Below are 15211 nucleotides of genomic sequence, written 5' to 3'. Positions count from 1 at the left end.
TCCACGGCACATAAGAACAAATATATATATATGTAATTATCAACTTAACAACTTTGGCTTTTCCTAAACTGAAAATCTTTCAATTTCACATGCCTGGGATCCAATGGAATTTTGGTCATCTCTCTTAACCATGCACTTTGCTCTTAACCATGAATCAATCCAAAGAAGGTTTTTGTTACCAATCATATGTGAACTTTAAGATCTTATCCTACTGTATTTTTTCAAACTGAATACAGAGAAAATAATATAATCTGATGTGCTGCTGGAAGATTAACTTCCTAGTTTGAAGGATAATCAAAATACCCAGTGTGTATAATAATAGGTTTGAGTATACCAATGCTTGTGAAGATGGAAAATGACTGGGCAATGTTTTGTTCAAGTCAGAGCTGACTCAATGGCAGCTAGTCACAACAATAGCAAAGATGAAGGGAAGAGGTTTCTTTCTTACCTTTTTTTTTTTAACCTTTAAGTACAAGAAGATAGGTATAACTTTTTATTGTTGTTATTAAGTGCTGTTGCATCAGTTCTGATGCATTGTGAACCTGTATTTTGGTTTTTGAGGCTGTAAATCTTTGCAGAAGCAGAAAGCCTCATCTTTCTCCAATGGAGTAAGTGGTGGGCTTGAACCACTGAGCTTATGCTTGTAGTCCAGTGTTTATCCTCTAAAGTCACCATGCTCCCTGAATAACATTTTGTCGGCTCTACAAGTAGACCTTCTCTCAATGGTATCTGCAGAGTGCATCATTGCAAGATTTACAGAATCTTCTATAGCTTCCAGACACAGGGAAAATAAAGACGGCGACTCAAACTCAATCCAATTTTACACCCATTATTACACCTCGACATGCTTAAGTATGTATCTCTAAAACTGCCTATTCATTTTCTTGCATAGTCATAATCAAGTGTAACAAGATTATTGACAATAGCCAGATCATACTTGAAATTCCCCAACTATTTCAAAATTACTTTTTACAGATGGTTTACTCAAATTAAGATCCCAACAAGGTCCATATGGTGCATTTGATTGTTATGCCTCTTCAGTCTCATTAAACCTACGGGGATAATCACTAATCTCTGGTGTATTTTTCTTTACCTGTTAAAGAAACCAGATCAGCCTCTTGTAGAATACCCACATTCTGAACTTGTTTTCTTATTTTTTTTTTTTTTTTAACTGTCAGGAACTCATTTAAATATGGATTCTCCTGTTATCTTTGCAAATTCCTTATGTCTCTAGTTTTCAGGAACTTTGGAATCTTGTTGCTGTTAAGTGCCATTGAGTTAGTTCCAATTCACAGTGACCATGAATAAGGTTCCCTACGAGTGGTTGGTGAATTTGAACCACCGAATTTGCAGTTAACAGTCCAGGACCTTGTAATCTGATGCCTCATATATACATACTGGTGGAAGCCACACTCAGGATTCTGTGGAGGAGTGTTTTGCAAACTTGCTTAAGTCCAATCATCATATATCACATTGGCTACTGCAACAGTCTGCGAATTAATGTCACTTCTTTCCTTGTTCTCCACTTCAACCGCCCTCTCCTCCCAACATACACATACATACCCATTCCTCTCTTCTCATGACACTCAGCGTGGTCTTTCTAAAGGAAGTCAGACTTCTTGAAAGTCTACTGAACTCTTTTGTGACTATGTTGTTGATATTAAGTGTAGTTGAGTCAGTTCTGACCTTGTATAGAATTTCTGAGGAGGTTTGAACTGCTGACCTCTGGTTCGCAGTTCAGTGCTGATCCCACAGTGCCACACCAGGAGTCCATCTAGACTTCGAATAAAAGCCAAAGGCCTTATGGTGATCTACATGGCTGCACATGATCTTGTTCCTGTTCAGTTCTTCAACTCTGGTTTGCGTTACCTTCCTGTGTTTTCTTAAATACACAAAACCCTTTTCAGCTTCAAAACATTGCAGCTGTTTGTTGATTCTGTCTAGAATATCTTTCCCTCCAACAAAGGCATAACTTGCTGTTTATCATTTTTTAGGTCTCAACTCAATAACAACTTCAGAAAGTACTACCTAGCTAGACCAACTAAACCAAACAAGTTATCTCCAACCTGCCCACTCCCCACCTCACTTCCCATTCTAGCATTTCACCCTATTTACTTCAATTACTAACCAACGGTTGGTGGTTCAAGCACACCCAGAGGTACCTCAGAGAAAAGGCCTGGCAATCTACTTCTGAAAAATCAGCCATTGAAAATCCTATGGAACACAGTTCTACTGGAAATGTACTAACAGGCAATTGTTATTGTTGTTGTTGTTGTGTGCCGTGGAGTCAGTTCTGACTCATAGCGACCCTGGTCAGGGTTTCCGAGGCTGTTAATCTTTATGGGAGCAGAACGCCTCCTCTTTCTCCCACGGAGCAGCTGGTAGTTTCGAACTGCTGACTTTGTGGTTCACAGCCCGATTCATAACCATTACGATACCAGAGCTCCTAACAGGCAATTAGCTATGTCCATTATAGTACTTGCTACATCTGTAATTTTATGATTATTCATTTGTATACTAAATTATGTCTCATGAATCTGTCATTGATTTTTTTTTGTTTGTTGTGGTTCTGTCTTTACACAATATTTCTCACGATCTGAAGTTTCTATGTATACATTTGCTTGATGGTTGTCATTCCCTTTCTATTTGAATATAAGCACCATGACAACAAGGACCTTCCTTGGCTTCTATCTCCAGTTCCCAAGAACTGTGCCTGCACAGAGTAACTGTTAAGCAAATATTGCTGAATAAAGGAATACCAAGAATTAGATAGATTGTTTACCTATAATATTGGTTCCCAGGCTACAGTCGTTGGCTGGCTTCCATATTAGGATTAAAAATGCCTCTAAAATCTATGTTATAATAAGAGCTAAAGCAACCCATTTTATATTTCTTAAAAATCAGAATTTTTAAAATTCTTTACAATATTCTTCACATTTTACCAGCTATTTTAGGGGGAAAACACAATAGTTTGCACCTTTATGACCACCTTACTTCTTATATATAGAATAACATGAACTTCTTATATACACAGTAACATGAACAGTAAAATGATATACTTTCCCACTGCTCCAAAGCAAATATGCTCTCATTCTTTGTTATAAAAAGAGAAAACTTTATCTACTGTTGTACATTTACTTAATTGATTTTTCTCATTTGTGTACCACTATAGCAAGTCGAATATTTGCAGGATAATCATTATATAATTTATATATCAAGAGAGGGGTCATCATTTATTCATTATTATCCTTAGTAATTATTATTGAGCATTTTAATTTTCAATGCTTAAAGGCAAGTGTGTTCTCTGAATCCTACAAAGGAAAACACTCACTAGTAGAGTATATTAACATAATGGACTTTCTGAATTAAGCTAATGACTTATTTCTAAGCCTGCAACACACACATGCACAAACACACTACAATGAAATCTAATAGATTAGAAAATTACCAGCTTCATTATTGTTGACTGACAAAATCATATATATGCACAATTTCTAGTAACTTACTTCCATCAGTAACTTGAATCCGTCTCTCTTCTTGATTTCTTCCACTAGGTACCTGGAATTAAAGGTCAAGATAATATTTATAATAAGCAATCTAAAAATACCAGAACCTTGACTGGCATGCAACAAAACTGTTCTTTCTGATGCAGACACAAGACTTAGAAATATAACGATATAAATAAGGATATAAGTAAGTGATGTTGCATTGTGGGTATTGCAATCAATGAATGAAATATAATGTAGATGAATTATTGAATGAAAAACTGATTTACTCTGTAAAAGCCTCACCCAATTCACAATAATGTAAAAAACAAAGCTATTGTTTTAGATAGAGATATGCTGGAACCTACTGCCATTTCCTGAGGTCTGAGTAAAAGATGATTTATGTCTCACATGTTAGTACCAGACTTTAGCCTCAGTGTAAAGAGTCATATGAAATAGATCAAACATATATCTTTAAGCGTTTGTATTCTAGGTGGGGACTTAGCATAGATACCTCAAGCATTTAGATGTCTTGAAGGAAATTGTGTGTGTGTGTGTGTGTGTGTGTGTGTGTGTTTTAGAAATTCACTTCAGATCAAGGAAAATCAACATCAATTTTTGTATGGCCGGTACAGAGTATTATCAGTAAGTAGGCTGCAATACTATAGCCATTGATAGAATGTCTATGAAGCCCTCTACAATCTCAGGGTGAAAAGAATGATCATGCCATGGAAAATTATATAGATACAAGAGATATGAAACAGGACTGAGAAAGACTAAAAAGGCATTGAGATATTGAAAAAAACAACCTTGATCCCTCTTCTCTGGGTTTATTTTTTGTCCCTATCAAAACTGAAAACTATTAAATGCTCGACCTTAACAATTAGTGATTTGGTCATAAGCCATAAAAAGTTTACAACACTTGAAATACAGTAGTATTTTAAACTGGAGGGACAAATCTAAAGAAACAGAAGTGCTGACAAAAATGTAGTAGCCAGGATAGTTAATGTGATTTTATATGCAATAGGAAAACAAAAACAAGAGACCTAGAGATTGAGGGAGGAGATAAGGAAAGAGGGAGGATGACAGAAAGAGGAGGGGGAGAGCAAGAGGGAGGGGAGAGAACAGAAAGATAAAAGCATCACATTCAAAAGGAAGTTGGGGCTTTGAAAACTATAATCCAGCCACATGGCACAATGGTACCACCATATGGAATATGATGCTGTCACTAATTTGCACATATTCCATTAATATTTAAGGGCATACACAAAAAAATGCATCTCCTGGGCCTCAGTATCTTTCTCTGTAAAACTGGAAAAATACAATCTGCTTTTCCAAGTGCAAAAAGCTATTATGAAAAAAATTCAATAAAATCATATACAAAAATGCATAAACTATGAAACACTGCAAATGGTGGGTTGTTATTATTATATTAATTTTCTAAAGGTTATTTTAGAATGTGGATATGAAACAGATGTTTGCAAATTGCAGTTGTCCTTTTCTAAACTTATTTGCATAGCTTTACTTATGCTAGTCTTTAAATTCTATCAACATTGAAATGTATACAAATTCTACCAGCATTAATTAAATAACATGAATTTTATTTTGAGAAGTAATGTTTTGACTACATACATACACAGAGACTCAGAAAATTTGATGTTCTACAGACTCCATTGCTTAAAAAATTTTCTCAGGAGGTATCATGCAGTTCTAAAGTTTTTGAATCTCGATCACATTCAGAGAGTCTACCTAACTTTCAAATTAAAAAAAAAAAAGTTACAGTAAGCATAGGAAATGATGCTAAAGAAGATTGTTGTTGTTGTTATTGCTGAGTGCCATAGAGTTGATTCTGACCCATAGTGACCCTGTGTAGGATTTCCAAGGAGCAGCTGATAAGTTTGAACTGCCGACCTTGCAGTTGAAATGGCTTTGCAGTCTGGTGCATTAACCCACAGTCCCACACCAGGACTCTCATGATGTATTATATGAGATGAAAACAAAGTACCGAGGCATTTGGATGATATAATTTCATTAAAAAAAATGAATAAAAAAATCACACAACAAAGTATGGAAGGGTGTATAGTAAGTTAAATCTGTTTACCCGAGGGAAGGGAAAACAAGTTGCAGTGCAAGGGTAGAGGGTTGTTGTGGTTAGGTGTCATAGCGTCAGTACTGACTCAATGCAAACCTATGCACAACAGAACAAAACACTGCCCAGTCCTGCGCCAACCTCACAATCATTGCTACATTTGAGTCTATCACTGCTGCCACTGTGCCAATCCATCTCATTGTGGTTCTTCCTCTTTTCCTTTAACCTTCCATTTTGCTAACATGATATCCTTCTCCAGGTACTGGTCCCTCCTCATAATATGTTTGAAGAATGAAAGATGAAATCTGGCCATCCTGGCTTCCAAGGAAAATTTTGGCCATACTTCTTCCAACACAGATTGGTTTGTTCTTTTGGCAGTCTATGGGACTTTTAATTTTCTCCTCCAACACCATAACTCAAATGCATCAACTCTTCTAAGGTCCTCCTTATTCTCTATCCAATTTTCACATGCATATGAGGTTACTGAAAATACCAAGGCTTGTATCAGGTGCATTTTAGTCCTCAGACATCTTTGTCTTCAACACTTTAAATCGGTCTTAGCAACAGATTTACCTAATGCAACACGTTGTTTGATTTCCTGACTGTAGCTTCCATGAGTGTTGATGGTTGATTGAAGCAAGTTCAAGGTTTTCTTCATTTATATGGGTGTTTGTTGGTCCAGTGGTGAGAATTTTTGTTTTACTTACATTGAGGTACAATGTATACCAAAGGCTGTTGTCTTTGAGCTTCATCAATAATAATCCCTTTCACATTCAGCAAGCAAGGTTGTATTATCTGAATATCACACGCTGTTAATAAGTGTTCTTCCATTCCAGTTGCCACATTTTTCTTCATATAATCCAGTTTCTCAGATTATTTGTTCACCATACAGATTGAATAAGAATGGTGAAAGAATTCAGCCCTGGCGCACATCTTTCCTAACTTAAAAAGATTAAATGGTGCCTTGTTCTGTTAGAACAACTGCCTTTGATCTATGTACAAGTTCCTCATGAGCACAATTAAGTGTTCTGGAATACTCATTCTCTGCAATGTTGTCCATAGCTTGTAATGATACACACAATCGAAAGCTTCTGCATAGTCAGTAAAGCACAGGTAAGATCCATTTGACATCAGCAATGATATCCCTCGTTCCATGTCCACTTCTGAATCTGGCTTGACTCTCTGGAGGCTCTCTATCAATGTATGATTGTAGCTGTTTTTGTATTATCTTTAGCAAAATTTTAACTGTAGGTTATCAATTTTCTTTGTATATTTCTTTGCAAAGTTTCATAGGAATGGTTACTTGTGTAATGTTTGAAAAGAAATGTAATAAAATGAAGTATAAAACAAAGCACATAGACACACATCATCTCCACCTATGTTGAGTAAGCTTTGTGAACCATGCTTTTTTTTTTTTCTTCCAACTTTCTGAGGCACTAATTTTTATTAGGGAGTCCTGGTGTGGCACTGCAGGATAAGCACTGAACCATAAGGTCATTGGTTAAACTTGTCAGCTGTTCCTTGGAATCCCTATACAGGAGCTGACTCAATAGCACTTAACAACAATAAGTTTTGTTAACTCAAAAGCAGATGCATCATTCCATCCTCAGGAGGCCTATATCAGTCCCTGTTGTTGTTAAGTACCGTGGAGTCGGTTCTGACTCATAGTGATCCGGCACAGGATTTCTAAGGCTGTAAATCGTTATGGGAGTAGAAAGCCTCATCTTTCTCCTGTGGACCAGCTGGTAGTTTCGAACTGCCAATCTTGAGGTTAGTAGCCTGATTAGTAACCACTACACTACCAGAGTTCCCTGAGGTACCCGGAACTAGTATATGTTTCCTAGACCATACTCTATGAGGTCCTGTGTGACATTGTAGGATAAGTACTAGACTGCTTACCATAAGGTTGGCAGTTCAAATCCAATAGATGCTCTTTGGAAACCCTATACAGGATAGCTCTGAGTCAGAACTGACTTTATGGCACTAAATAACAACAACAACAACCCTACTTCAAGCAGATCTCTCAGCTCACCTCAGCTCATCAAGAACTGTTGATAGGGATTCAGCTTGCATTTCCAGAAATTCTGGGGATGACTCAAGTTTAAGAGAGATTAGTTGTGTACCTCTGGAACCCTAGGCAAATTCCTTAGTGTCTCTGAGCCTGCCTCAGTTTTCTCATGCATGTAAAGGAGATGTGGAATGCATTCAGCAATATCCTTCCTGATCTGTCTGAGTATGGCTATAAGAAATACTTCCATCCAGCAGGCTAAAGTTGCTCCTTGAGGAAAGGCTTGCTAAAACAGCTGAATAATTTCAATTACAACTCAATTTTTTGATTACCATATGCAACCAGGTTCTGTATTGGTGCAACTCTACAACTAAATTAATGGAAGAGATGATTTGGGCTTCCATCAGTGTTCCCAAACTATGCTCTATAGAAAACCATATTTAAAGTTTTATTTTTCATTTAAAATAAGTTTGAGCAATGTTGACTATATTACTTAGATTGTCTTTACCAACAATTAAAAATACTTGACTTAAGTCACAAGGGCACTTATTGGATGACTGAATGATTCAACAATATCATCAGAGACCAGATATTTTCTCACTTCGGTCTGTCATGCTCAGAATGTGAAGTTTCCCCTCATGTTACAAGATGGCTGCCAAAACTCTATCTATCACATCCTTATACAACACTGATCCAAGAAATAAAGAAAGAGACAGAAGGGGCTTTTCTTGCATGTGATTCTATCTAGGAAGGAATCTTTTTCTCAGAAGCCTTCACGGAGTTCTCCCTGCATATTACTAACAAACTGATTCATCTGCCCACACGTAACATCATTTTTTTTGGCATTTTTTGGCAAAGGAGATTGGCTTAGATCAATGTGTCCAGCTGGAACACTGTTGTCTAAACACAATTAAGGTTCTGTTGGTAAAGAAGAAAGGAGAATGATTGTTTGGTGAACAATCAATAATTTTTGCATATCCATTAAAGGCATTAGAAAGGTTTCCATATTACAGGTTTCTCAGATGTGCAAATAGGCACTATGGATCTCCAAGAAAGGAATATAATAATAGACAGAATTTCCAAAATATATTTAACCATGAAGCAATTTATTGAAGAGCATCTATTAATATCTTCTAGAAGTCTAGTGTCTCACGGAACATAGTTTCAGAAATGCCAATTTAGAAGTAATTCTCCTATCCAAAACCAAATCCACTGCCATCAAGTCAATTTCAAGCCATAGTGATCCTCTATAAGGTTCCTGATACTGCAAATAGCTTCATTTTTCTTCCACCAAGCGGCTAGTGGATTTGAACTGATGACCTTGTAGTTAGCAGTTGCTGGTGGCAAATCTAAAATATCATTTGGATCACTTATGCTTATGCTCATAAGTATGATTTATTCCCCACAATTTTTCTTTTAATGTATGGAAACATTTTAAGATGGAGGTAGATTTAAAATTTATTATTATGAAATGAAAATCAGAATATAAAGATGTGCTTTCTATATTGGGACATAAACTAGGGCCATAAACCACTAATACCAAAAGGATCTTGGGAAATGGACACAGAAAGCCACACTAACTTTCATAAAAGTCATCACTGTTTTATCCATAATGCTTGGCAAAAAAAAAGTGCACATTAGCAAACATTTTCCCTAATCCTACTACGTTAAAATGTAGGATATTAAGATTCGGAGTTAATTTTGAAGCATATATGAATGGTAATCTTGCCCCAGAACCCCTTCCCTTCCTTTGTTTATAGATATGCTTCCAACATCAGGGTCCTACAACTTTCTCATTCTATGACTCCACTTAATTTTTCTAGATTTCACTTGTTCTTCTGCAAGATATTCTTTTCTGGAAATAGTCTTTTCAAGCCCTTTCTCAATCCATCAGTCACTTAAGTCATCCTGCACCACTCAAAATCAAGTTCTTCTCCTACTCTCATGCCATTTGAAATTTCTTCTGATGCACTGAGCCTCTCAGAATTCCTGATAATTTTTCACTTACTGTCTGTTCAGTCCACATATATCAGATCATGATCACATGGCTTATGTGATTCATAAGATACCCCCAGGTTATACTCTACTGCGATTGCAAATTTTTATAGGATTATCAATAAAAGAAAGAAAGAAACCATGGTCAATGCATAATCTTCTAGACTGTCTCCCTCTGGTCACCTATTAGAACTATACGAACACAAGAGCTCACATTTCCCATACTGATAACAATAAATCCCTCAGTATTCATGAGTCTATGAAATGAATTTCATGTGAGAGACTGTGAAGATTGTTTGTCAAGGGAATAAATAAATAATACAATAGAGACGATACAAGGTAGTAAAATGGAAGTTCTTGAGCTGTTTGTTGTTGAAAACATTTACATATTTGACTCACATGATTCTACATGCCCACTTTAAAAATTACCCCTTAGTGAATGTCCATTTAACCTGCATGCAGAGACAAAGGCAGAGACAACATTAGCAATCGGCAGCTCTGATTCCATAAAAAGCATTTTCAGCATTCCTAGCCAGATATAGGCTAAACAATGGGCTGTGAGTTTGTGTGAATCAAAAGGTTGGCAGTTCAAACCCACCAGTCATTCCTCAGAAATCCTAAACAGAATCTCTAGGAGTCAGAACTGACTCAATGACACTTAACAACAACAACAGTAAAGCAGATATCAGAAACTCACAGTCACCTGCCAGATGTGGTGGTTCTAAACCTCAGCCTGCTGGGTGTCAATTATGATTCATATTTGCATGTTGCTTTAGGCTCCCAACATGACAGAACCAAAGAACTAAGACAGAAAATAAGTCTTCCATCATTGGTATTTCTTGCGAGAAAGGTCACCTCTAAGATTGGAATGACAAAAGCCAAGTGACAATTAGGAAAATATTAGAAATCATCTTGGTATTAACGTTTTTCCTTCTTGCTGGACTTCTGTTGTTGTTGTTGTTGTTGTGTGTCATTGATTCAGTACCAACTCACAATGGCCCTATGCACAACAGAACAAAACACTGCCTAGTCCTGCACCAACCACACAATCAATGTTGCTGCCCAGTGCTTGACTTCAGAGAACCTGTAAAATAGGATTACCATCCTCTATTTCCAAGGCCTTATTTTCCGACTATTGATAATTCTGTTTCCAATTTTCACATTTATTTATCAATTTATCTTGATTTCACCAGTAATTATCAATTTATCTTGATTGCAAGCTTGATCAATTTGAGACTGTGGTGGTGGTGGTGGTAGTGTGCCGTGGAGTCAGCTCCAACTTATAGTGACCTTGAATAGGGTTTCTGAGGCTGTACATCTTTAGGAGAGCAGAAAGCCCCATCTTTCTCCTGTGGAACAGCTGGTAGTTTTGAACTGCTGATTTTGAGGTTAGTAGCCTGACTCGTAACCACTATGCTACTAGAGCGCCTTAATTTGAGACTGTAGATGTTGGTAAAAATCTTCTTCTGTATCATTTTTGGCTGGTGAGACAGTAGATGTTGGTAAATTTCTTCTTCTGTATCATTTTTGGCTGGTGAGTAAATTTAAATAATAATCATATTAAGTGATCCTCCTTGCAGGTCTATGGATATTATCCCATCATTGTACTTCAAAATAGAGCTTGAAACGTTGTTTTTGATGATGAAAGTGACAGCATTCCTCTCCAATTTGACATAGTAAATAATATGATTTCTGATTCAAAATAGCCAATATCAATCCATTTCAGCCCACTAATGCCAAGATTCCATTTCATTTTTCATGACTTCCAATTTTTCTAGATTCATATTTCATACATTCCATATTATGATTATTAATGGATGTTTTCAGTTGTTTCTTTCCATTGTGAGATGTGACCTATCAGCAAACGAAGATCTGCAAAGCTTTACTCCATCCATGTAATTCATTAAGGTCAACAGGGTTGCTATGGGTCAGAACCAACTCGACAGCACTTAACAACAACAACAACTATTTTGAGGAGACAGCTCTTCGCCAGTTGTATTTTGAGTGCCTTCCAACCTGAGGGACTCCTCTTTTGGCACTATAACTGACAAAGTTTCACTGCTAATACTTAGATTTTCAGTGGTTAAAATTCAGAAGCAGTCCTCCTCTCCTTCCTAGTTTTAGTCCAAAAGTTCTATTGAGACCTATTCTGCATGGGTGAACATGCTGGTATTTGAATACTGGTGACATAGTTTGTAGTATCACAGCAATTCTCAAGGCACCACAATACACTAAACTGATAAACAAGCAGTGGAAAAAGCAACTCATGAAAATAAAGCCCTACTGCTACTAATTTACTGCCATGTTTAATACTATAGGCCCTCACGTCAAGTTTATAGTTTCACATTCATTCCAAGTGACATACCTAAAAGAATTCTGCTCTTTTGCTGGGCACTGGGTGTGGGAGAAGCAGAAGACTTTGCTGACCCTTCTCCTCCCACCCTTGACTCACCCACTCCCAGAAATAGAGTGTTGCATACCACGTACAAATTTAAGGCAATGAAGCTATTTTGAGGAGCAGCACAAAATAGAGGGATTCTTTTCCGAATATTCAAATATAGGTCACAGAGTCTGCAGTGATGCTCACTAAAATGTTAATTCAATTCAATTGAACTTGACAAACATGTACAAACAATAAATGTTTGCTGAATTGAATTGAAATGTTAACATTTATCCTCCTGTGATATTTCTCTGCAGAAATTAAAAAGTATCCTCAGACTATAAACTAAATTCCACCCTGAGATGAATGTGAAATTTAAAATAAATACAATCATCAAATATTTATATCTTGCCTTATTTCAAGACACCTGTCATTGAATTACTTAGCAGCTTACACAATGAAATAATGCAGAGATTCCACCACTTCTGAATGTTATGAGAAAATGCAAACAAGGGAGCAAAACTGCCCAGACTTTTCTTTTAATTTAATAAGTAGCTCTGGTAGCATAGTGGTTACTAATTGGGCTGCTAACCTCATGGTCAGCAGTTCGAAACTACCAGCCGCTCCACGGAAAAAAGATGAGGCATTCTTCTCCTGGAAAGATTTACAGCCTCAGAAACCCTGTACAGGATTGCTATGAGCCAGAACTTACTCTACAGTAGAATACCACCACTTCTACCACCATGAATATTTGTGATAGATAGCTTCATTTTTCACTACAGGGTAATTATTACCCTGCTTTTAATGTAGGCATTTCCAGAGTCCTGGCATGGCGCTGCGGAGTAATGTGCTGGAATGCAAGGTTGGTTTGAACCACAAGGTCACCAGTCCAAGCTCACCATTTAACTCCTTGGAAACCCTATACAGGGTTGCTATGAGTTGGAGACAGCACTTAACAACAACAATAGTCTTACTTTTGGATTTCTGGTGTGACGCTGTATGATAAGCACCGGATTGCTAATCTCAAGGTTGGTGGTTCATATTCACCAGTTGCTCCTTGCAAACAGGTTGCTATGAGTCAGAACTAACTCAACAGTACTTAACAACAACAACCTTGCTTTTTAATAATGGCACATGTGCCTATATATGTACTGTATGAGGAATTGACACTCTCCCCAGCACTGAGGGCTGAACATTCTATGGTTACAATGTATGTGATATTTTCTCTTTTCTTTCAAGAAAAGCATGACATTTTATAATTATAGATTCATTTGTATGGCTAATTGTTTAATGTTCATCTTCCAAATCAACTAAGGGTTGAGACAGGACTGGTTTTTCACCAGTATCCCTACCATGAGGAGTGGTGACGTAACAATAAGCACTGGACTGTGAACCACAGAGTCAGTGGTTCGAGCCCATCTGCCACTCTGTGAGAGAAAGATGCGGCTATCTACTCCTACAATGATTTACAGTCTTGGAAACCCTGTATTATAATCGCTTGACCATACAGTCTGTTTGAACTGCAAAGTTGGCTGTGCACACTCACCAACCACCCCTTGGAAACCCCATGAGTTGGAACCAACTTGACAGCACTTAACAATAACAACATGACTGGGACATGACAGCATTAACAACAACCATCCCAACTCTAAGGAGTCCTGGTATTGCAGTGGTTATTAACTAAAAAGAGGTCAGTGGCTTGACGCCAGCAGCATCTCTATGGAAGAAAGATGTGGCAGTGTGTTTCTGTAAAGATTTACAGCCTTGGAAACCCTATGGGGTCCCACTCTTTCTTAGAGTCCATAAGAGTCAGAATGAAGGTTATGAAAACAGGCTTGTTTTCTTTGGAGTTCACTGATACATTGCCCTTAGAATGAAGTGCTGGTTTCTGTGGTAGAATTCTCACTTTTCATGTAGGAGACCCAGATTCAATTTCTGGCCAATGTACCTCAAACACAGCTGCCAACGGGTGTCAGAGAAACTTCCAGACTAAGATGGACTGGGAAGAAAGGCCTTGTTATCTGTTTCTGAAGATTAGTCAATGAAAACTCTATGATTCAATCTACAATGGCTCATGGAAATTGTGTAGGACAAAGCAGTGTTTTGTTCCATTGTGCATAGGGTCACCGTGAGTTGAGACTGACTCAATGGCAGCTAATGACAACCACAGGAAAACATAGAAGTTCATCCCCATAACACTTCCCATGTTAGAAATCTTTATGGAGACACTTCAGATTTTAGCAAGGGTATGAAGAAGGAAAGATGATCCAAACTAGGAATTACAAACTCATGCTTACAGTGGTCAACTTATTGTTGTTGTTTCCGACTTATAGTGACCCTGTATAGGGTTTCTAAAGAGCAGCTGGTGGATTTGAACCACCGACCTTGCAGTTCAAACAGACCTTGTGGTCCAGTGCTGATCCTACAGCACCACACCAGGGCCAGCTAGGTAAGAATATAATAACAACTAAAACACTGTTGCAAGTATTTTACATGTAACAATTAATTTAATCTTCACAATTACTGTTTGAGCTGGGTATTATTTTATCTTATTTTTATTGGGATGAAATTTAAGTATGAGGAGTTTAAGTAACTTTCCCATGTCACATAGTTTGTAAGTGGTAAGGACAGGGTTTGAATTCAAGTAGGCTGCACTTCTGTGCTGTACTAAATAGACAATATAAACAGGGAATCATGGGAATTATGGTCCTCAGCAGAACCGTACACTATCATGATGAGCTTTTTGGTGCCTTTCAATCTTTCAAAAGAAGCCAAAAATCCAGATTTTAAAAAGAACTCCACTATTGTTAAATATTTTATAACTTTAAATGTTGAGTTTTCACAACACCAGGAAGCACCTATGCAATGTAAGCCAACCAAAAACCATTGACAGACACATTAACCAGTTGCTGTCTAGTTGATTCTGACTCACAGATGCCGTGAGTGTGTTCAGAGTATGCTTGCATTCCATAGGATTCTCACTGACTGATTTCTCAGAGGCAGATCAACAGAACTTTCTTCTGGGATACCTCTGAGTGGACTTTCAACGTCCAACCTTTTGGTTAGTAGCTGAGTACATTAACCATTTGCAACACCGAGGGTGGCATATCCCTTTGTATCCAGTGTTCAAAGTTTATTAGGGCAGTCCTATTTAGGTGGTAAAGGAGCTCTGGTAGCGTAGTGGTTACGAATCGGGCTGCGAACCTTAAGGTCAGTGGTTCGAAACTACCAGCCGCTCCGCGGGAGAAAGATGA

The 15211-nt window shown here is 37.5% G+C and overlaps 1 protein-coding gene across 1 annotated transcript in view; it reads right to left on the bottom strand.

The window, feature by feature from the left end:
• GADL1 (glutamate decarboxylase-like 1) overlaps window positions 1–15211 on the bottom strand; it is a 247673-nt gene that overhangs the window by 136471 nt on the left and 95991 nt on the right. The window contains exon 12 of the mRNA XM_006851594.1: window positions 3507–3558. Within this exon, the coding sequence (XP_006851656.1) occupies window positions 3507–3558 (52 nt within the window). The remainder of the gene's footprint in view (window positions 1–3506; window positions 3559–15211) is intronic.

Source organism: Chrysochloris asiatica, unplaced genomic scaffold, assembly GCF_000296735.1.
Source record: "Chrysochloris asiatica unplaced genomic scaffold, ChrAsi1.0 scaffold00030, whole genome shotgun sequence".
In the NCBI taxonomy this organism is placed as follows: Eukaryota; Metazoa; Chordata; class Mammalia; order Afrosoricida; family Chrysochloridae; genus Chrysochloris; species Chrysochloris asiatica.
Note: the sequence above shows the minus strand (reverse complement) of the source record. Positions and strands in the feature narration are given on the sequence as shown.